This window comes from Pelobates fuscus, chromosome 6 (genome assembly GCF_036172605.1).
Source record: "Pelobates fuscus isolate aPelFus1 chromosome 6, aPelFus1.pri, whole genome shotgun sequence".
NCBI classification, from domain to species: domain Eukaryota; kingdom Metazoa; phylum Chordata; class Amphibia; order Anura; family Pelobatidae; genus Pelobates; species Pelobates fuscus.
This window is the reverse complement of record NC_086322.1, coordinates 92,567,768-92,587,701: the sequence shown is the minus strand read 5'-3', so window position 1 is coordinate 92,587,701 and position 19,934 is coordinate 92,567,768. Positions and strand designations below refer to the sequence as shown.

Here is a 19,934-nt window from a genome sequence, read left to right as displayed (position 1 = left end):
AAATCCATGGGTAGGCAACATTCAAAACTTTAAATGTTATGGACTACACCTCTCATGATGCTGTGCCATCATTATATCTGTTAGAGCATTATGGGAGATGTACAGTGAGGGGGGAAAAGTATTTGATCCCTTGCTGAGTTTGGTCGTTTGCCAACTGACATAGAAATGATCAGTCTATCATTTTAATGGTAGGTATATTTTAACAGTGAGAGACAGAATAACAAAATAAATGTAAAAAAGTTATAAATTGATTTGCATGTGAAATAAGTTTGACCCCTTCAACTTGGTACTTGGTGGCAAAACCCTTGTTGGCAATCACAGAGGTCAGACGTTTCTTGTAGTTGGCCACCAGGTTTGCACACATTTCAGGAGGGATTTTGTCCCACTCCTCTTTGCAGATCCTCTCTAAGTCATTAAGGTTTTGAGGCTAACGTTTGGCAACTCGAACCTTCAGCTCCCTCCACAGATTTTCTATGGCATTAAGGTCTGGAGACTGGCTAGGCCACTCCAGGACTTCATGTGCTTCTTCTTGAGCCAATCCTGTGTTGCCTTGGCTTTGTGTTTCGGGTCATTGTCATGCTGGAATACCCATCCTCGACCCATTTTCAATGCCCTGGCTGAGGGAAGGAGGTTCTCACGCAAGATTTGACGGTACATGGCCCTGCCATAATCCCTTTGATGAGGTGCAGTTGTCCTGTCCCCTTAGCAGGAAAAAAAACCCAAAGCATAATGTTTCCACCTCTACGTTTGACGATGGGGATGGTGTTCTTGGTGTCATAGGCAGCATTCCTCCTCCTCCAAACACGGCGAGTTGAGTTGATGCCAAAGAGCCCGATTTTGGTCTCATATGACCACAACAATTTCACACAGTTCTCCTCTGAATCATTCAGATGTTCATTGGCAGACGGGCCTGTACATGTGCTTTCTTGAGCAGGAGGACCTTGCGGGCGCTGCAGGATTTCAGTCATTCACCGTGTAGTGTGTTACCAATTGTTTTCTTGGTGACTATGGTCCCAGTTGCCTTGAGATCATTAACAAGATCCTTCCATGTAGTTCTGGGCTGATTCCTCACTGTTCTCATGATCACTGAAACTCCAAGAGGTGAAACCTTGCATGGAGCAACAGACCGAGGGAGCCTGACAGTTATTTTGTGTTTTTTCCATTTGTGAATAATCGTACCAACTGTTGTCACCTTCTCACCAAGCTGCTTGGCGATGGTTTTGTAGCTCATTCCAGCCTTGTGTAGGTCTACAATGTTGTCCCTGACAAGCCGTGGACAGCTCTTTGGTCTTAGCCATGGTTAAGAATTTTTGGAATCTGATTGACTGATTGCTTCTGTGGACAGGTGTCTTTTATACAGGTAACGAGACGAGATTAGGAGCACTTAAAGAGAGAGCCAGAAATCTTGCTGTTTGATCAAATACTTATTTCACTCATTGACATGCAAATCAATTTATAACTTTTTTTACATGTGTTACATGTGTTATTCTGTCTCTCACTGTTAAAATATACCTACCATTAAAATTATAGACTGATAGTTTCTTTGTCAGTGGGCAAACGTTCAAAATCAGCAAGGGATCAAATACTTTTTTCCCTCACTGTAGTTCACAGCATCTAGAGTGCTGAAGCTGCCTACCCCGGGCCTAAACCGAGCTTGCAGTCAGTACTGACAATATACATGTTCACCTTACATTCATAATATTATCATAACAAGGATTTTAACTATAGCTAAGCAATATTCTGGTGGAATAACATTTATTACCTGTAATATGTAACATATCTGTGTTCGAGACCGCACTGTTGAACACATTCTTTGTTGTATCTGCGACTGACAGGCTTGGTAGCTCTGAAACCTTGTTCTGCAGGATGTCATCCAATATGTAGAAGAATTTCATAGTCTTGTTTGCGTACCCTGACTCCAGAGCTCTCTTGGTCACAATGTACTCATGCTTTAGGTTTTTGTATTTGGTCCGGCACTGTCTCCAGTCCCTCTCTATGCCTAAATTCTGGAGCAATCTGGCAATATGTTCAAATATCCTTCTGTTTCTCACAGTTCCTTCCAGCTGTTTTCGTATATCGTGGTCATACCAAATTGTTATCAAAGCCTTGACTTCCTCTGTTGTCCAGTGCTTTCCTCCTTCCGTATATAGCCTTGTAGGTCCTAAAATATAGATAACACAGATTGTATGGCACTTATAAACATAGACTTCATATATAAATGGCATACATTTTGTTTAGCTTATGTCCAACACTATACTGTCTGAGCAAACAACATGTGACGGAGCTCTACCTCTTAATAACGCTTTGTTTGTTTCACTCTAAATGTAGTCATGGCACCTTCTCCAACCCAAGTTTTATGGAGGTACGTAGAAATGAGATGAATCACCTATGTCTTCACCCTTTTTTTTTTTTTTTTATGAGCGAAGAAATGCATCACATTATGATTACTTTAATCTAAATACTGAGACAATCTGTAGTGTTACAGATCATTCAGGAGAGCTAAGCATTGTTTGGTCCCATAAACGTTTAATAACATAAGTTGAAGTGTTCTTTCCTATGTTTGGTTTGTGTCTTGTTACTAAAAAGGGAAGGAGATGGCAAGGGGGGAAATAGAAAAGTTAAATAAACTAAAAGGGAGATCCAGGGTTCCCAAGCTTAATGAATAGAAGGAAAATGTGGTTGGCCATTGCTGGAACTCTGTCCATCATCATGTTACCTTGGATATTATTTATAATCAAAGATTTGGGAGGAGAGATGTTCTTTAGCCAATAAGGCGAGAGAAAATGTCTAGAGGATAAGAACATTTTTAGGAGCAACTTACTCTGGATTTTGTACTTTACACAATAGGTTTACTGGGAGACACAAATAAAATGTCCATGGACAAATGTTACTTGTTTTTCGAAGACCCACAGCTGCCAAACTCCTTTCCAGAATTTAGCTAGGGGTAAGTATTGCCACCATATAAGATATGATATCAACACAGTAAAGGAGGAGACTATATTTAAAAGAAGAAAAACTACCACAACAAGAGGACATAGTCTTAAATTAGAGGGGCAAAGGTTTAAAAATAATACCAGGAAGTATTACTTTACTGAGAGGGTAGTGGATGCATGGAATAGCCTTCCAGCTGAAGTGGTAGAGGTTAACACAGTGAGGGAGTTTAAGCATGTGTGGAATAGACATAAGAATATCCTAGACTTAAGATAAGGCCAGGGACTAAGTAAAAGTATTTAGAAAATTGGGCAGACTAGATGGGCCGAATGGTTCTTATCTGCCGTCACATTCTATGTTTCTATAATTCTTTTGAGATTTTAACATTTGACACGATAGAGGAGATTTATAAAAGTGTCAATATTAGTAAAGTAGAGCACTACCCACAGAAACCAAAAAGAAGAGCAGGTATGATGAGCAGGGCTGTACCATTTGTTTCCATGGTAACTGTTTTACATTTAGAACTTAGCCCTACTCTTTTATTAGCATAGCTTTTAGATTTTTTTTCCCACTCATTTATTTCATACACATAATCTTCATATTTAGTTCTTGGTGACAAATTGCAAATGTTTATATATATTTAAATCATATGGAAATATCAGCTATCTCAGACAGTGTTAATGACCTCCTATTACAGTGTCTTCTCTTTTTATCTTACCTGAATCTAAGGGTTGTTTGCTATTTTCAGACATTTCACCACTATCTGGAACCACGTAGAGTTCTTTAGCATGACATTCAGCAACTCCTATGGGTAATATGATATAATAACTAGAATATGTTTTTTTAAAAAATGAATACTTATATTAACTACGCAGGAAAACAAAACAAAGGAAAGATCTAGAGAGCTATCTCACCAGCTGACTTTTTTCACTTCACTTATAAAAGTCTATGTTGGAACTGACCTATACTTTTTAATACTAAACAAATATATGCCAAAAAAAGAAAGTCAAATAGATACTCAGAAGATCAGAAAAGGCTTGCTTTCGTTCATGGCTTGAACTTTCTTATTAACTTTGATGAGTTGGATGCACAGGAACAGAGGGGGTTGAGGGTGATGCCCAAATAAGCTTACATGCTAGAGGGAGTGGGGTAATGTGACACAAAAGGTAAGGGTACGGTTGAAAAGTAGGTTGCTAGGATAGCACAAAACATAGGGCCCGTGTCCCAGCATCAGTCGGCCGCGGAAGGCATGGCCGGGATAAATACCGCTATACTCTTCCAGACCCGGATTCAAACCCCTATGAAAGCCAAACCCCACCGCAAATCAATCGAGAAAACAATGCAGTATTTAACAATTAGTACACATTATAAAGCAATCGTCCCGACCTTAAAAGAGATCCCCGCCCGCCGCCTAGAGCAGTCCCGAGGCCCCCCATATAGGGAGTCGAAAGTTAGATAAACAGCAAGAATCAAAAATCAAAAATCGCCCGCTGCCGCCACGTTCCCACAGGGGCAATGAGGGATAACCTTCCATCGCCATGCTGCAGATCCCCCCTCAGCCCCGAGGCATAGAAGCGGACAGGAGCCGAGGGCTAAACCAAGGGGTCAGTAAGGAAACGGCAGCGAAGTCAAGCATGCTAATAAAACCCCTAGCCCACCCCAAACATGGCGAATCCGCCCGAGGTAGGGAGAGAAACCGATCCGGGGCAACCCCACCAGGAACCCCTGAAACCCGGGCTAAATAAAAGCAAAAGTTTAGAGATAACCCCCGCAACCCGCCCTCCCAAACCACAGGGGCCCACCCGGAAAGGCTCACCGCCTGGATCCGCCAACAGCTAACCTACAGCCGCGTTGGAAGAACCGACCTCAATCGCCAGCCGCATACCACTCACGAGGAAGGGTAGGAAGGACCTCCGCTGTCACTTTCGGAACCGCAAAGCCCTCCGGAAGTCGGATTCCCAGCTCTCTCAGGAAGCCCGCCGGATCACCATCTGTGAACAAAATTTTGGTGCGGCCATCTTTAAAGGCCAGTAACCAAAAATAGTGACCCCAGGCATACTTAACAGATTCCTGCTGCAAGAGTTCGGTAATAGGGCGCCATTCTCGCCGTTTTCGCAGAGTAGCCGGGGTTAAGTCTTGGTACAGGGCCAGGTCTACCCCTTTATAAGTAATTGGGCCGTCTCTGCCCCGTTTCATTAAGGCCTCTTTCGTCTGGAAAGTCAAGAATTTTATAATGATGTCCTTCGGCCTGCTATCATCCGCCCTCCTGACACGAAGTGCTCGATGTGCCCACTCGATGTGCCACAGATGCTCCGGCACGTCGGGAAGAAGCGGCCTAAATATGCCCAAGACCACATCTATGAGGGACCCCTCCCCCTCCTGCTCCGGGAGGCCACGGAGACGGATATTGTTCCGACGCGACCTGTTACCTAGGTCATCGATCGCCGCTCCAGCCATCAGCAATTGGGACGTCAGAGTGTTGATCTGAGCAGCAGACTCGTTGTGGGCCAAGACCGTGGACTCCATCCGTTGCTCGAGTGCCGCCGTCCTCGCACCCAGGGCCTGAATTTCGGCCTTCACTTCAGCTGTGTTACGAACAATTTCGGTGGCCAGGTAAGTGCGCACCTCCGTCAGCTTGGCCAATATTTGACCAGTATCTGTGTCCGATGCTCCTTCGGCAACACTGCTTCCCGGGCTCGAGGGAGAGCGCGGCATCCCCAGGCCGTCCCGTCCGCCATCTTGAGTGTTCAGTCTCACAGCGCGGGTGGCCGCAAACATTTCGGAGACCGTTGTAACCGTTTCCAACGGTTTCTTTGCCTGCTTCCTCGGGGCCCGTTTGTCCATCTCGGTTCCAAGGGTATTCAAATTTTGCGTTGAATTTCAGCTTTTGTAGGCAGTTGGCACCGTGGTCGCAGCGGAGCTCTACCCGGACACGTCCAGCTCGCTCGGCTGCAAACCACGCCCCGAAATAGGTATATCTTTTGACTGCTTTGGAAGTTAAACCAATTTCCAACTGAGTTAAGATGAGTGTTTCATCAAGTTTTATATTTATGAAATACTCATTTTGAAGGGGTTGGGTGCAGTGACAGAACAGCTTTGAAGACTAGCCATGTGGTCAATGTTTTAATTGTAACCTGATTTGAACATAAATTGGAAATATATAAACACTGGACAATTGGTGGTTCTGGGGTAATGGTTTGAGACCTACAAACTGCTGCTGATTTTGAACTATATCTCCCATTATCTATTATGCAGAGAGGTCATGGAATAAGATCAGATGCCACGTACCAAAATGATAAACTTCTGATTTGTGGAGCCTCTTCCTTGTCTGGTAAGAGGTATCTGCTACTTGCCTATGGATTAGCAGCAAATATAGGTATTTTAAACTTGTATAAAATGTAATAACATTGGTGGCTACCTCCAGCCTGGAGTGTCAGTTTAATTTTCATTTAAAAATATGTGTTGTATAGTACGACTAAAAGAACATCAAAACTTTGAGAGAAGAAAAGGTCAAAATCATGACAGGTGGATTTTTTTGTCTTCTTGAAATAAACTGGTGTTCCATAAGTGTTTCACAAAATGAATGGCAATACTTTCTGCCTAGGAAATGTATAAATGATTATTTTAATGTCACATGATCACCTTTTTGGCAAAACCATATTTTTTTCTACCAATAACCATAGCTAGTTTGATTGTTTTACATTACTTACCTGATAAAGAATTTGTTGCAGAGTAATCGTTCCATGTACGAGACGCTTGCATATCTGTGATGTTTAATCTCTTTCTATGTCCCGAAGATTTGCTGCACAGTATCACATCCAGTTCGTCAAAGTATTTCATAGTCTTTGTTTTATTTCCAGATTCTTTCGCTTTTTTTAAAACCACATACTCGTGCTTCAAGTTTTTATACTTTGTTCTGCACTGCCTCCAATCCCTGTCTATCCCTTCTTTGTGGAGCAGGCTGGCTATGTGCTCGAAGATTCCCTGGTTCCTTACAGTGCCTTTTAATTGCCAACGTATATTCTTGTCAGACCAGATATTTATCAGTGCTTGGATTTCTCTGTCAGTCCAGTGTTTCCCTCCTTCATTAGATATAGATGGAATCATTACATGACTATTTTCAATGTCTCCTTGGGTTAGGTCTCCAGGTATGACTGTGGGTGAGGAACAAAAAATAGTTTATTACTTTTCCACTTATTATGGTTACAAAAACAACTTTGTTTTCCTGGGACTATAGTTTTCCGTTAAGCAACTACTATTGCCTACAATGCTGCTGTGGATGTGAAGGTGTAGTATATGAATCAGATGATCATGGTACCAGAAGACCTTTCACTGTATGAAATCAGAGAAGGTGGGGATATTGGACCTGGCACATGGTTAAAATTAAGTTTAATCTTTTTTTTTTTGCAGGTTTCAAAATATAAACGGAGGGAGTAAAATGCAAAGGGAATTTTGACTTAAAACAAATAATCTGCGAAAAAGGGTTGGAGTAACCCTTTCAACATCAAACACATTAAACTGAAATCTCGTTTAATAAAGTATACTAACATTTTTCCAAATACAAACTTTTATTGTTCAAATACATGTGTTTCAGAAAAAAAGTTGAGTATCATTACATACATAAACTACTGAACAATATAAACAATATTCACAATATAAAAAAGAAATGTTAACCCCTTCAGGACGGAGTCAATCAAAACAAAACGTAAACAAAAACTGGAATTTGCGCTATATGTCTGTTCACCCGTAGTTCCCCTCTTTCATATTAAATGCACCCACACTTATTATATATCATTTTGTTCAGGAGAAACAGGGCTTTCATTTCATATAAAATATTTGTATTTGAAACAATTTATTATGAATAAAATTAAAAAAAACTGTGAGAAATTTGAATTTTTTTTTTAAATTTGTAGTTCCGCCTCACATTTTAGCTGTAAATGTCATAATACTGTTAGGTTTTACGGCAACAAAATGCACATATTTGTAATCAGCGATGTCTCACGAGTACAACAGTACCCCCATTAACAGGTTTTATGGTGTTTTGGAAAGTTACAGGGTCAAATATAGAACGTTCCATTTTCAAATTGAAATTTGCCAGATTAGTAATGTTACCTTTGAGACGGTGTGGTAGCCCAGGAATGAGAATTACCCCCATAATGGCATACCATTTGAAAAAGTAGACAACCCAAGGTATTGAACGTGGGGTATGTTTAGTTTTTTTTAGTAGCCACTTAGTCACAAACACTGGCCAAAGTTAGCGTTCATATTTGTTTTTGTGTGAAAAAAGCAAAAAACTAATATTTGGCCAGTGTTTGTGACTAAGTGGCTACTAAAAATGACTGGACATACCCCATTTGCAATACCTTGGGTTGTCTACTTTTGCAAATGGTATGCCATCATGGGGGTAATTCTTATTCCTGGGCTACCATACGGTCTCAAAGGCAACATAACTAATCTGGCAAATTTCAATGTAAAAAAAATGAAATGCAAGCCTTATATGTGACTCTCTAACTTTCCAAAACACCATAAAACCTGTACATGTGGGGTACTGTTATTCTCGGGAGATTTCACTAAACACAAATATTAGTGTTTTAAAACAGTAAAACATATTACAACAATAATATAGTCCATAAAAGTGCCGTTTGTTTGTAAAAAATGCAAAAAACGTCACTTTTACTTAAAATATCATCGTTGTAATACAATTTACCAGTTTTAAACACTAATATTTGAGTTCAGCGAAGTCTCCCGAGTAAAACAGTACCCCCTATGTACAGGTTTTATGGTGTCTTGGAGAGTTACAGGGTCTAATATAGTGCATGCAAATTAAATTCTCTGCACTTTCTCCCTGTGTTGTCAGGCATGTCAATCAAATTTTAATTAATCAAATGACATAATTATGTTAAAAAATTACTTAAATATACACGTAGAATTTTAATATATATGCATTTATAGGTATATAAATTCTACGTGTATACTAATGTAATCTTTTATGTAATTATATGTATTTATCTCTCTATATATATTTGCGGTTATTTGTATTTTATATATAGATAGATATATATAGAATGTCATTCTAAGTGTATTCTGTTTCCAATATATATATATTAATAACAAAATACAGTTAGAATGAAATTACATATGAATATATAATTTATTTTATATTTTGTTTCAATATTTTATTTATTTATTTAATTATTTTATTTATTTATTATTGTAATTATGCGTATATATATATAATATATATATGTAGATCTATTATATATATAATATATATACATATTATATATATGTAACGTCATTCTAAGTGTATTTTAATATTAATATATATACTAATATTAATATTAAAATACATTACGTATGACGTTACATATATATAATATGTATATATATTATATATATAATATATATACATATTATATATATATAAAAAGGCATTTAATTTATTTTATAACATTTTAATATTTATTTTTTTACACTACCTACCAGCAGAGGGACTGTCTAATATTTTAAACAGTCCCCCTGCTGGCAGATCCATAGCCAGCTATAGGGGGCCATGTGATCGCTCTTTGAGAGCGATCACATGGCCCCCGGGGGCCTCATTTGCCGGAGGGGGGCTGCCTGGGCTCTCAGACAGCCCCCCCAGAAGAGGATCGCGGCGGAGGTGAGTACACCTCTGCTCCTGGGGCTGCAAGCCGTTACGGCGTTCTATGCCGCCGCAACGGCTTTAAAGCCCTTTAAAGCCGCGACGGCATAGAACGCCGTAACGGCGTTAAGGGGTTAATTGTATAGTTCATCAGTTAACAAAATGCAAAGTGGTGGTGCAAATATTAAACCACCCTTAAAACATCACCAATTCTTCAGAACACACTTGCAAACAGTTTGCTCCTGGAGCTTGCTATAGCTCTTCTTGGAGTATTCAATTTTATTACATGACAGGAGGCTTCCTATTTTGCATAAACTTTCTTTACTTTATGCCTCCAGCAGCACAAGTCAATCAATCAAAAGAAAAGTTTTAACCAATCAGAGTCCAGCACATCTAGTATATCAGTCCCTGACAGGCTCTCCATTTCCTCTTTCTTTGCTGCTCCAGCCAAGGCACAGGTCAGAGTATTGATTTCTTCTGCTAGATTCTACTATTTTTATTCATATCACATTGCTATTATTCATATTTTTATTTAAAAAATAGCTCTCATTATTTTATCTTAATTAAGTGTTCAAACGTAATTTTCAGTTTCTTAGATTGAGTTGTTTTCTCTTACAGTTTTATTCCCCTGCTTTCCCTCTCTGCCTCTCCCCTCTCTGTATTCCTTCATTTCCCTGCTGGCTGCATGATCGCGGGTAGCTGCCGCGATCGCGCTTAACATTAGGTGCAGGGATTACCTCTGGGGGGGGGGGGGATTCGTGTGGGGAGGTGGGAGCGGGCAGATCCGGTATTTTTCTGTAGTTTGTGCCTGACGGCCACGATCGCGGCTAACACCGCGGACCGCTCAGCATTTTGGCGCGAACGGCGGCCATCTTGGATCCCGCGGAAGACCGCGAGATCCAAGTCGCCCATCTTTGTTACTGGCAAACCGTCAATTCAAACGGTCGGCCATTTCAATCACATCATTTAACTACATACATCTGCTTACCTCATGTTGCTCTACATTTAAAGAGACAGGCAACTGGATAATTCTGACTGCAAACTTACTCAAGTTAATCTGTGGAAATACAATTGAAACAATACAATAATAAATATATTTAAAGAGACACACTCTGATTTGATCAGGAGAAGTGTACTCTCCAGAGGTGACCCCTCTTAGCGGGGTGACCCCCCGCAAGCACACTGATTATTGTGATTAAAGGGGTGACCCCCCCCTGCACTGGGTGACCCCAAGGCGTGTGCTGACACTGCACCAAGCTGTAACAATTATTGGGGTGACCCCCCTATTCATAAGCTGCAAATATTAACACCGGCACCCTCCACATTACAGAAACTCGGGTGACCCGTAAAAATCCTCCAGACAACGGAGGCGAAATCTACGATAATAGATTTCCATTGGGCTATCATTATTGGGACACGTCCTAGAACTTTATCATCGGACGACACAGGCTGAACGAATTTCACCTGTTAATTTATGACCGCTCATCCCGGTCTCACAGAGGGTGACCCCCTCACCAGCCCATGATTACAGCCAGCAGTGCAACACATACAGGACCGGTCTACGAACCGTTTGGGTCCATTCTTATACACTGGGGAACCCCAGTCGTAAGTGGAAGGCCACAATATTCATTACCGTTTACTTTCCAGTATTTCGTAACTGACCCGGTCCTATCTCCCACAGACAGACCGTGGCATTATGAGTGAATCCTCTCAACCCACACAACCAGACATTCAGTCTATGATTAACTCCGCGGTAGCGGCCTCCATGGAGAAGGCTATAGCCAAATTATGGGCCCATAATTCAGGCGAGGATCTTGATGCTAAAGACCTGGAACGGTCTGCAGGGGACCTGGTCTCATCCAAGAGACATTGGAAAGGTAATGGCCCAGCCCACGAAAATCGAAGGGCAAGGCTCCACTGAATAGGAGTCGCCAGGCGGAATGCCAAGACCCTTCTACCCTCCCACTATCATCTTCTGATGAGGAAGAACATAACCCACCTCCTGCACTAGAGGTTATGGATGAATGGAAGGTGGAGGATTCACCGTCCGAGGAGGAAGACTGGTTGGACACACGCCAAGATGACCCTGGGTCGGACCCAGATGAAGACAGAGACACCCGTCATGGACTGAGGAAATCCCGCATCTGGGCAGACGGATAGGAAGAGGGTGCGTTCCTGGATCCCCAGGGCACGCCGGTGTTTGATCCACGCACAATACGCCACCCAAGGTCATCGGAGTGGGGTCTCCCGGACCACCTGGCCCAATTCATTAATTTTTGGCTATGACAGCCAATGGAAAGAGAAGTACGCGCAAGACTAAAGGCCGAATGTCCGAGACCCATACTTCCGGACAAGATTGCTCATACCCCAGAATTTGACGCTACGGTAGTCTTGTTCATGTCACGAGCGGGCCTTGATCCACACAAAGGCATCGAGAAGGGCCTCAAAGCGTCACAAGATAAGCTTTAAGACATGCTAGGCCCACTAGCAAAGATGTTATTGTCAGGGTACCTGAGGTCTCTACCTCCGAGAGAGGTAGAGACTTAGTCGTTCATCCATCCGGACGGCCTGATTTCCCTCTTTCTCGCGGTCCATCCGGTCATGCAAAGCCGGCCGCGAGGGAGTGACTCCCTTTTATAGCATGACGCCCGGAAGTCGACGTCAGGACGTCAACCCGGAACGACCTGTCACTCAATTGGTTCAGGACCAATCAGGACTCGTCGGAGGTGTGTCTACTTATCTGAACAGGGCATTTAACGGTGCTTCTTTCATTAGCTCATTGCCCTGTCGTGGTTCTAGCTTGTTCTAGTCACTCAGTGCTCGTGTTTTCTAGTTATCCCTTTTGGTTTTGACCCGGCGTGTTTGCTCTTCTCTGCTTATCTCTGTTACCCTTGATTCGGCTTGTCTACCGCTTACCTGTCTTCTGTTACCCTCGACCTCGGCTTGTCTTTTACCATTCTCTACTGTACTACTTACGTTAGTCCGGCCATTCTAAGGTCCGGTATACGTATCTGGCTACTGTTTGTACTCTGCGTGTTGGATCCCTGTCCCGATCCTGACAGTTATATCTGGCCGATGACGCCCTCACTGGGGGCAGTACTCTAGACGCCCATGCAATCCGGGAATGGGCTCAACGGGCGATCGGCATGTTGGGCAATACCAACGCAGCCCTATGTACAGAGAGACGCAAGGCCGCCCTGCTCAAAATGGACTCCAAACTGCTGGAGCTGGGGAAAAAGGAGTTGGGCACGCAAGCCAACGGCCAATTGTTTGGGGAACCTTTCATTGGCAAATTGAAGAAGCACGTGAACCTCTTCACCACTTTAAGCAAAGCTCAAACTTCGATCAAACAAGTTTTCCGTAAACCCACAATATACAGGGCAGGGCTGTCGCCAACGGGGCCGAGCCACCAGCCGCTTCTGTCCGACAGGCCCCAGAACCCACACGTCGCAAGCTTTCTTCCCATCAAGACCACCGTTCACTAGAGGCATCTTCCGTCCCAGAGGGGCACGCGCCCGCAGCCATGGACGCATTAACTCAGGTGAGCACTCAAACACCAATACACTGGCAGACTGTCTCTCTTTTCACAGAATTGGGAAAAGATTTCTTCAGATGCCTGGATCCTAAGAACGATCAGGGGCTACGAGATAGATTTTACGGACACTCCTTTCCAAGCACGCCATCCACAACCAATAAGAACATCAGCGGAACACGCCAAGCTCATAGACGAAGAGATTCGAGCCTTATTTCTCAAAGGAGCGGTCGAATTCGCTCCGGACGATGCGGGATTCATCAGCAATATGTTTGTTGTCCAGAAAAAGACGGGAGACTACCGACCCGTCATCAATCTACGAGACCTCAATGCATTCGTAGCCTACAGACACTTCAAAATGGAAGGCATTCATCTCCTCAGGGATCTACTACTGGATCACGACTGGTTCACCCGCTTGGATTTAAAAGACGCCTATCTGTCAGTCCCGATGGCCCAGTCCAGCCGGCCATTCCTTCGTTTCCACTGGAGAGGTCGCACATGTCAATTCACATGTCTCCCGTTCGGACTCAGATCCGCTCCTTGGTGCTTCACAAAACTACTCAAGCCAGCAATGGCGCATTTACGGACATTGGGTCTAAATTACCTAGACGACATTCTGATATTCTGCCGAAGATCGCGAACATTCGGAAGGAGATACAACGTTTTCTACAAAGAGACACGGTCCCTCTGAGGCTCCTGGCCAGAATAGTAGGTCTGCTGTCATCCTCCATACAAGCGATCTTCCCGGGACCCCTTCACTAACGGGCCTTGACAGAGGCTACCAAGGACATATATCGTTTCTGTCCTTGGCTACCAAGGACGCAATATAACGCTCAGAGCGGAGTACTTACCGGGTCTCAACAATCTCACAGCGGACTGGTTTTCACGTCACTGGCGGGACAACAGCGATTGGCGGCTGAATACAACGATCTTCGACATGGTGAGAACACTCAGGGGACCGCTCCACATAGACCTTTTCGCATCACGCACGTATGCACAACTGCCAAGGTATTACAGCTGGCTACCGGATCCGCAGAGCGAGGCGGTAGATGCGTTCCTACAACGCTGGCCATCGGTAGGAGCTTACGCCATCCCACCTTTTTCGATGCTGGCAAGGGTACTACACAAAATACGGATGTCCAGAACATCGTTGATACTAGTAACACCACTGTGGAGAAGCCAAGCGTGGTTCCCGGACTTACTGGCATTATCACAGGACCATCCACTGGTACTACCAACCTTTCCAACGATTCTCACGAACTCGGGTGCGGAACCTCACCCATTAATAATGCAGGACCGTCTAGAATTAGTAGTCTGGACTCTTTCAGGGGATCCTGGGCAGTCCCAGATCTATCGCAAACGACTACAGCCCTCCTATGGGACTCATGGGCACCGGGTACAAGACGAAGCTACATGGCAGCATGGAATGTATGGGACTGCTGGTGTTTGGGATGGTGTCTTGATCCCTTTACAGCACCTGTCTCAGCCATATTAAATTTCCTTTCATACCTTTTCTCCAACGGAAAATCATACCGATCTATTAATGTTACTCGCTCCGCTATCTCAGCAGCGCACATCCCTATCAATGGTACCCCAGTGGGACAAGACGCATTAGTGTGCAGGCTGTTAAGGGGCATAAAATTAGCCAGACCACCAGCTCCGAAATATCAACTTCTATGGGATGTAGACGTGGTTATTCGCTTCATTAGGGACTGGCCTGATAACACGGCCCTGTCACTCAGACAATTGACAGCCAAGCTCACTTTGTTGTTATGTTTAGTATCATTTTGTCAGGTTTCAGATGTTCGGCCATTCGACGTAGATGAGTTCTCTATAACCCCCGTCGGTGTTACGTTTTTGATTTCACGCAGGACAAAGACGGACTCCAAATCCGTGTCCTACCCCTTTTTTCCGACGGTTCCTCGTCTTTGTGTCGTCGATACACTGCTCAGGTATGTTGAGGTCACGGCGCCCCTGCGGGCTTTGGGATCCGGACAATTATTAATTTCATACACCAAACCTCACAAACCACAACTACAACTACATTAGCCAGGTGGATAAGATGGTTACTATCGTTAGCAGGAATTGACACTAGTTTTGGAGCCCATTCAGTCAGGGGGGCAGCGGCATCTAGGGCCTTTTTGACGGGAGCCTCTTTGACCGATATTTTACGTACTGCGGATTGGACACGGGAAAATACCTTCAGGGTATTTTATTTTCGCCAATCATCGCGCGCGTCCTTTGCGTTTTTACCACAGCGTTAAATATGCAAAATAGGAAGCCTCCTGTCATGTAATAAAATTGTAGATTATGCTAACGTAGTGTACAGATAATCTTAATTTTAATAATGACAGGAGGCGAGTATTTTCCCTCCACTCTTTTCTCCCGCCCTATACTCTTGGGGGTTGTTAGGGTGTCCACTGGTAAGTATTACTCGAGGGACACATACTGTAGAATGACGGTAAAAACTGAACCAAAGGACACTTCACATGACGATAGCTTACCGACACAACACTCTCAGATTATAATTGTATCACACGATAGACTCAGGTTTACATTATTCAAACAATAAAATGTTTACAGTATTTCATGTGGACAGCTTAAAGAAGATGTGGTGTATGGACAACAGTTGTTTTCCACAACCTTTCACTTGTTTCTATGTTTTTCAGCTTGACATCACATGGTTGCACAGTTATCCCGCAAGTTATCAAGTTTCTATGGTTCAAGTTTCTTCAATATCTCATTGGAAGTTTTCTCCGGGCATGGATACATCAAAGAAAGAGGAAATGGAGAGCCTGTCAGGGACTGATATACTAGATGTGCTGGACTCTGATTGGTTAAACCTTTTCTTTTGATTGATTGACTTGTGCTGCGGGAGGCATAAAGTAAAGAAAGTTTATGCAAAATACTCGCCTCCTGTCATTATTAAAATTAAGATTATCTGTACACTACGTTAGCATAATCTACAATTAACTTTTGAGTTAGTAGAAAGTAAGGTGTTAAGTAGAGTTCTAAGCATATAAGCTATGATCATATTCTGTTATATTACATGAGTTTAGTCAAGTGGATTCCTGATCACACAGAAATGTTTACCTGCATATTTATGCATTCACATGGGGAATAATATTTGATTATTAATGTAATATTTTGTTCTGAAAGGGACAGGCTTATACCAGTAACATCATGCATTTATAAACATTGATATTTGGAATGAAAACACTACAGTTCAGATTTAGTTTAACAAATGGCAGTGTTTCATTTATTTAAAGTAGACTTCTGCATTCTGTTTGAAACAAATTGTGAGTGGCCTAAATTTTGGCGGATCGGTGGGTTGTCTAAAATTCCGTTACTCAGAACTGCAATCTGACCAAATCACAAAACAAATGAAACGTTCAATGGACGAACAGCTACTTTTGATTTCTGAATCTGAATCTATTCGTGGAGCCAAAAAAAGAGAGAATTGATGGGAAAATATTATTGATGGGTAGGGGACAGTTAAATGTTGATTTAATTCACAGATCAAGAGAAGTGACCAAGAGGGAAAAAAGTTGGAGCAGCAAGAATAAACTATGTTTATATCTTATATAAGATATATAAGATTTATTAAGAAATATATACTATTTAAATATAGCTCCTCCTTTATTTTCACTCTGTTGGTTACTTTTCCTTCTTGACCTGTGAACCAAATCACAGGAAAATGCACCTGTCAGTGTACAGCATAGCATTTATATTATGTATATAGTCTGCAGTACACCAATTGGCCTATTTTCACGTCCTTTTGGTTAGAGTGAAAAAAAGGAGTAATTTCGCTTTTCTAAAAACAACTGTATGGACAAAATCCGTTCGAGCCGAAAGACAACATGGACAAATCCCAAAACATGTGCACAAGTCTAATTCATAGTTAAATGTTGATATTAATAAAGTCTTACTATGGAACTGCTAATAATAAACCGATCAGTTTAACAATAAAATGATTGGCTGCACTTTTGGAATTCAACAGAGGGGGAGCTCACATCATGTCAATTAAATCGGTTGTTGGTTTGAACTGTGCTGTTTGTGCTGCACACAGACTTCCGAGCTGATTAATTTATACAACCCAAGACACAACAAAACTTAAGATTTTTTTTACCTTCCACCTGATCTCTAGGATTGATGGGATCCAGATGCATCTCACTTTCCAGATTCGGGCTTCTCTCCTCATTCTCTGCTAATTCAGCAACTGTCTCTGATCCCAGTATGGCATCTAGCTCATCATAAAATCGCATCTTGCTTCCATCTCCAAAGCTGGTACCACATTTTATTGCTCTATATTCATATTTCAGATTTTTATACTTTGCGCGGCATTGCTTCCAGTCCCGGAATACTCCTAACTGCTGCATTCTTTTAGCTATATACATGAATAACCCCTTGTTTCTCAGTGTTCCATGCAGCTGTTTTTTAATGCTCTTTTCAGACCAAACGCTTAACAGAGCTCGAATCTCATCCTCAGTCCAGTATCTCCCTGCACCTCTCTCCATGTTCAAAGTGACCTGGAAATGATTCACTATATTTAAGCTATGATACAGTTTCCAGGGAAACCAGACGACTGGCTGTCAGTGAGCCATAGACAATAGCATCTGGTTTACTGGCTCAAGCCGCCTGCAGGGAGTGACTTATTCTCAGCTAACCAAGCAGGTTTGGCAGACGCTTGCAAATAAAGCAGCTCAGATAGTCACATGATGATCAACTGCTGTTTCTCTGCAGGAGCAATGGCTGCTTTCGTAACCTTACAAATTGCAAATCTTCTGGGACGATATGGTTGTAGTTGTCGTAATCAAATTCCTATTGCCGCAAATAACAAATGTTGAATTTTTGGAGACACACACATTCTGGTTTAGAAATAAGTATAATGAAAAAGAAGCAGTTAGCACATTTGTAGGACCGGCATTTTGTTTAATTTCAGTATTGATAATCAATTATTTTGAAAAAATGTTTTAACATAAAATGCTGCAAATTGAGTGAATTTGTTTTTGTGTTATATTATAAAATATACACACGTATTATGAAGTACTTTCATAACTACTTAAATCAATTTGAATTGGAATTATCTTACAAAATCAAAATCGTGTTTTCTTTTTATTAATCAGTCAGGAGAATAAGGTTTATTGTCATCTACTTATGTCAACGTGATGGCATGTGTAAGATGTAAGTGCATTTCTGTGGCAATTGGATACAGCTGTGAACCGATGCAGTAGGCTACAGTGCTGGTGCAGATTTAAACCAATAAGAAATGGACTATATAACATTTCTAATGTGGAAACAATGGATAAGGCTCTGTGATAGGGTTGGAATGCTTACCACTGGAGAGCAGTGCTTTAACTCTTGTTAAAAATCCAAGACTTTAACCCTAACCTAGCTTGCTCTCCACCATCAGTGGAGGGTGGGAGCTCTAAGTAATTGTACAAGGGAGGTGGACATGCTATGGTTTAACCCTCTAATAAGTGACGGATCTCCAGACCGCTTCCAGAGTGATAGAGACAAGGCCTTAGGAGCCATTAAGGACCCTTCCTTACCTTTGAATCCATGCAACTCACCTTTTACGCAGATCTCTCGGGAGGTACCCTTGTTTATGGAAGATCACGTCCTTACTTAGAATGCACCATATCCAATATCGCTGGCACATGGCGCACACCCTCATCGTCCTTAAAGGACCACTATAGTGCCAGGAAAACATACTCGTTTTCCTGGCACTACAGTGCCCTAAGGGTGCCCCCACCCTCAGGGACCCCCTCCCGCCAGGCTCTGGGATGAGGAAAGGGTTAAAATTTACCTTTATTTCAGCGCCGGGCGGGGAGCTCTCCGCCTCCAATCCTCCCTTTCGGCTGAATGTGCATGCGCGGCAAGAGCTGCGCGCGCATTCAGCCGGTTTAGTCAATGCTTTCATATGGACGCTTGCGTGCTCTCACTGTGATTTTCACAGTGAGAATCACGCAAGCGCCTCTAGCGGCTGTCAATGAGACAGCCACTAGAGGATTTGGAGGCTGGATTAACCCTATTATAAACATAGCAGTTTCTCTGAAACTGCTATGTTTATAAAAAAAAAAGGGTTAATCCTAGAGGGACCTGGCACCCAGACCACTTCATTAAGCTGAAGTGGTCTGGGTGCCTAGAGTGGTCCTTTAATGGCAAAGAAAAGCATACATGAACGAAGCAAAGGTACTGTTGTTGGCTTTGAGTGTCCACTAGGACTCCGTGGAACCTATGAGGACCAGTGCAGCAGGCCAGGAACTTTACAAGTGTAACCCGGGAATGGTAAAACCTTTTAGCCTTCTATAGTCCACACCGGAGGTGTTTCTGCAGTCAACTCCATCTGACGGGGAGCTCGGCTCTCTATAGGTGTGGGTTTACCTGGTTCAATGTTAGTTAGCCCTTTAATTGATTGCATTATGTAAAACATCATAGATTTGTAACTACCACCCTGCTATGTTTCACTGAGGGTTAATCCAGCCTCTAGTGGCTGTCTCATTGACAGCCGCTAGAGGCGCTTCCGCGCTTCTCACTGTGATTTTCACAATGAAAAGACGCCAGCGTCCATAGGAAAGCATTAAATTGCCGCGCATGCACATTCAGGAGAGTTCCCCACGCCGAGGGAGCCCGGCTGGGGAAAACAGGTAAGATTTAACCCTTCCATCCCCTAGAGCCGGGGAGGGGAGCCCTGAGGGTGGGGGGGACCTAGAGACCCTATAGTGCCAGGAAAACTAGTATGTTTTCCTGGCACTATAGTGGTCCTTTAATCACATCCATTATATGCAGGCTTAAACTGCTTACTCATTCCACATGAATCCAACG

The 19,934-nt window shown here is 42.7% G+C and overlaps 2 protein-coding genes across 3 annotated transcripts in view; one reads left to right on the top strand and one right to left on the bottom strand.

The window, feature by feature from the left end:
* PAICS (phosphoribosylaminoimidazole carboxylase and phosphoribosylaminoimidazolesuccinocarboxamide synthase) overlaps nucleotides 1-17,664 on the bottom strand; it is a 50,305-nt gene extending 32,641 nt beyond the window's left edge. Inside the window, exons 1-4 of one of the 2 annotated variants that reach the window (XM_063458038.1) lie at nucleotides 17,236-17,664; nucleotides 6,642-7,085; nucleotides 3,650-3,736; nucleotides 1,763-2,161 (exon numbers count right to left, since the gene is read on the bottom strand). In XM_063458038.1, the coding sequence (XP_063314108.1) occupies nucleotides 1,763-2,161; nucleotides 3,650-3,736; nucleotides 6,642-7,085; nucleotides 17,236-17,623 (1,318 nt within the window). In that variant the 5' untranslated portion in view covers nucleotides 17,624-17,664. The remainder of the gene's footprint in view (nucleotides 1-1,762; nucleotides 2,162-3,649; nucleotides 3,737-6,641; nucleotides 7,086-17,235) is intronic. The other variant, XM_063458039.1, reaches the window with a different exon arrangement.
* Nucleotides 17,665-17,835: 171 nt separating this feature from the next.
* The window catches only part of AASDH (aminoadipate-semialdehyde dehydrogenase), a 59,459-nt gene continuing 57,360 nt past the window's right edge, over nucleotides 17,836-19,934 (top strand). The window contains exon 1 of the mRNA XM_063458036.1: nucleotides 17,836-17,866. Coding sequence (XP_063314106.1) covers nucleotides 17,855-17,866 — 12 coding nt within the window. The 5' untranslated portion in view covers nucleotides 17,836-17,854. The remainder of the gene's footprint in view (nucleotides 17,867-19,934) is intronic.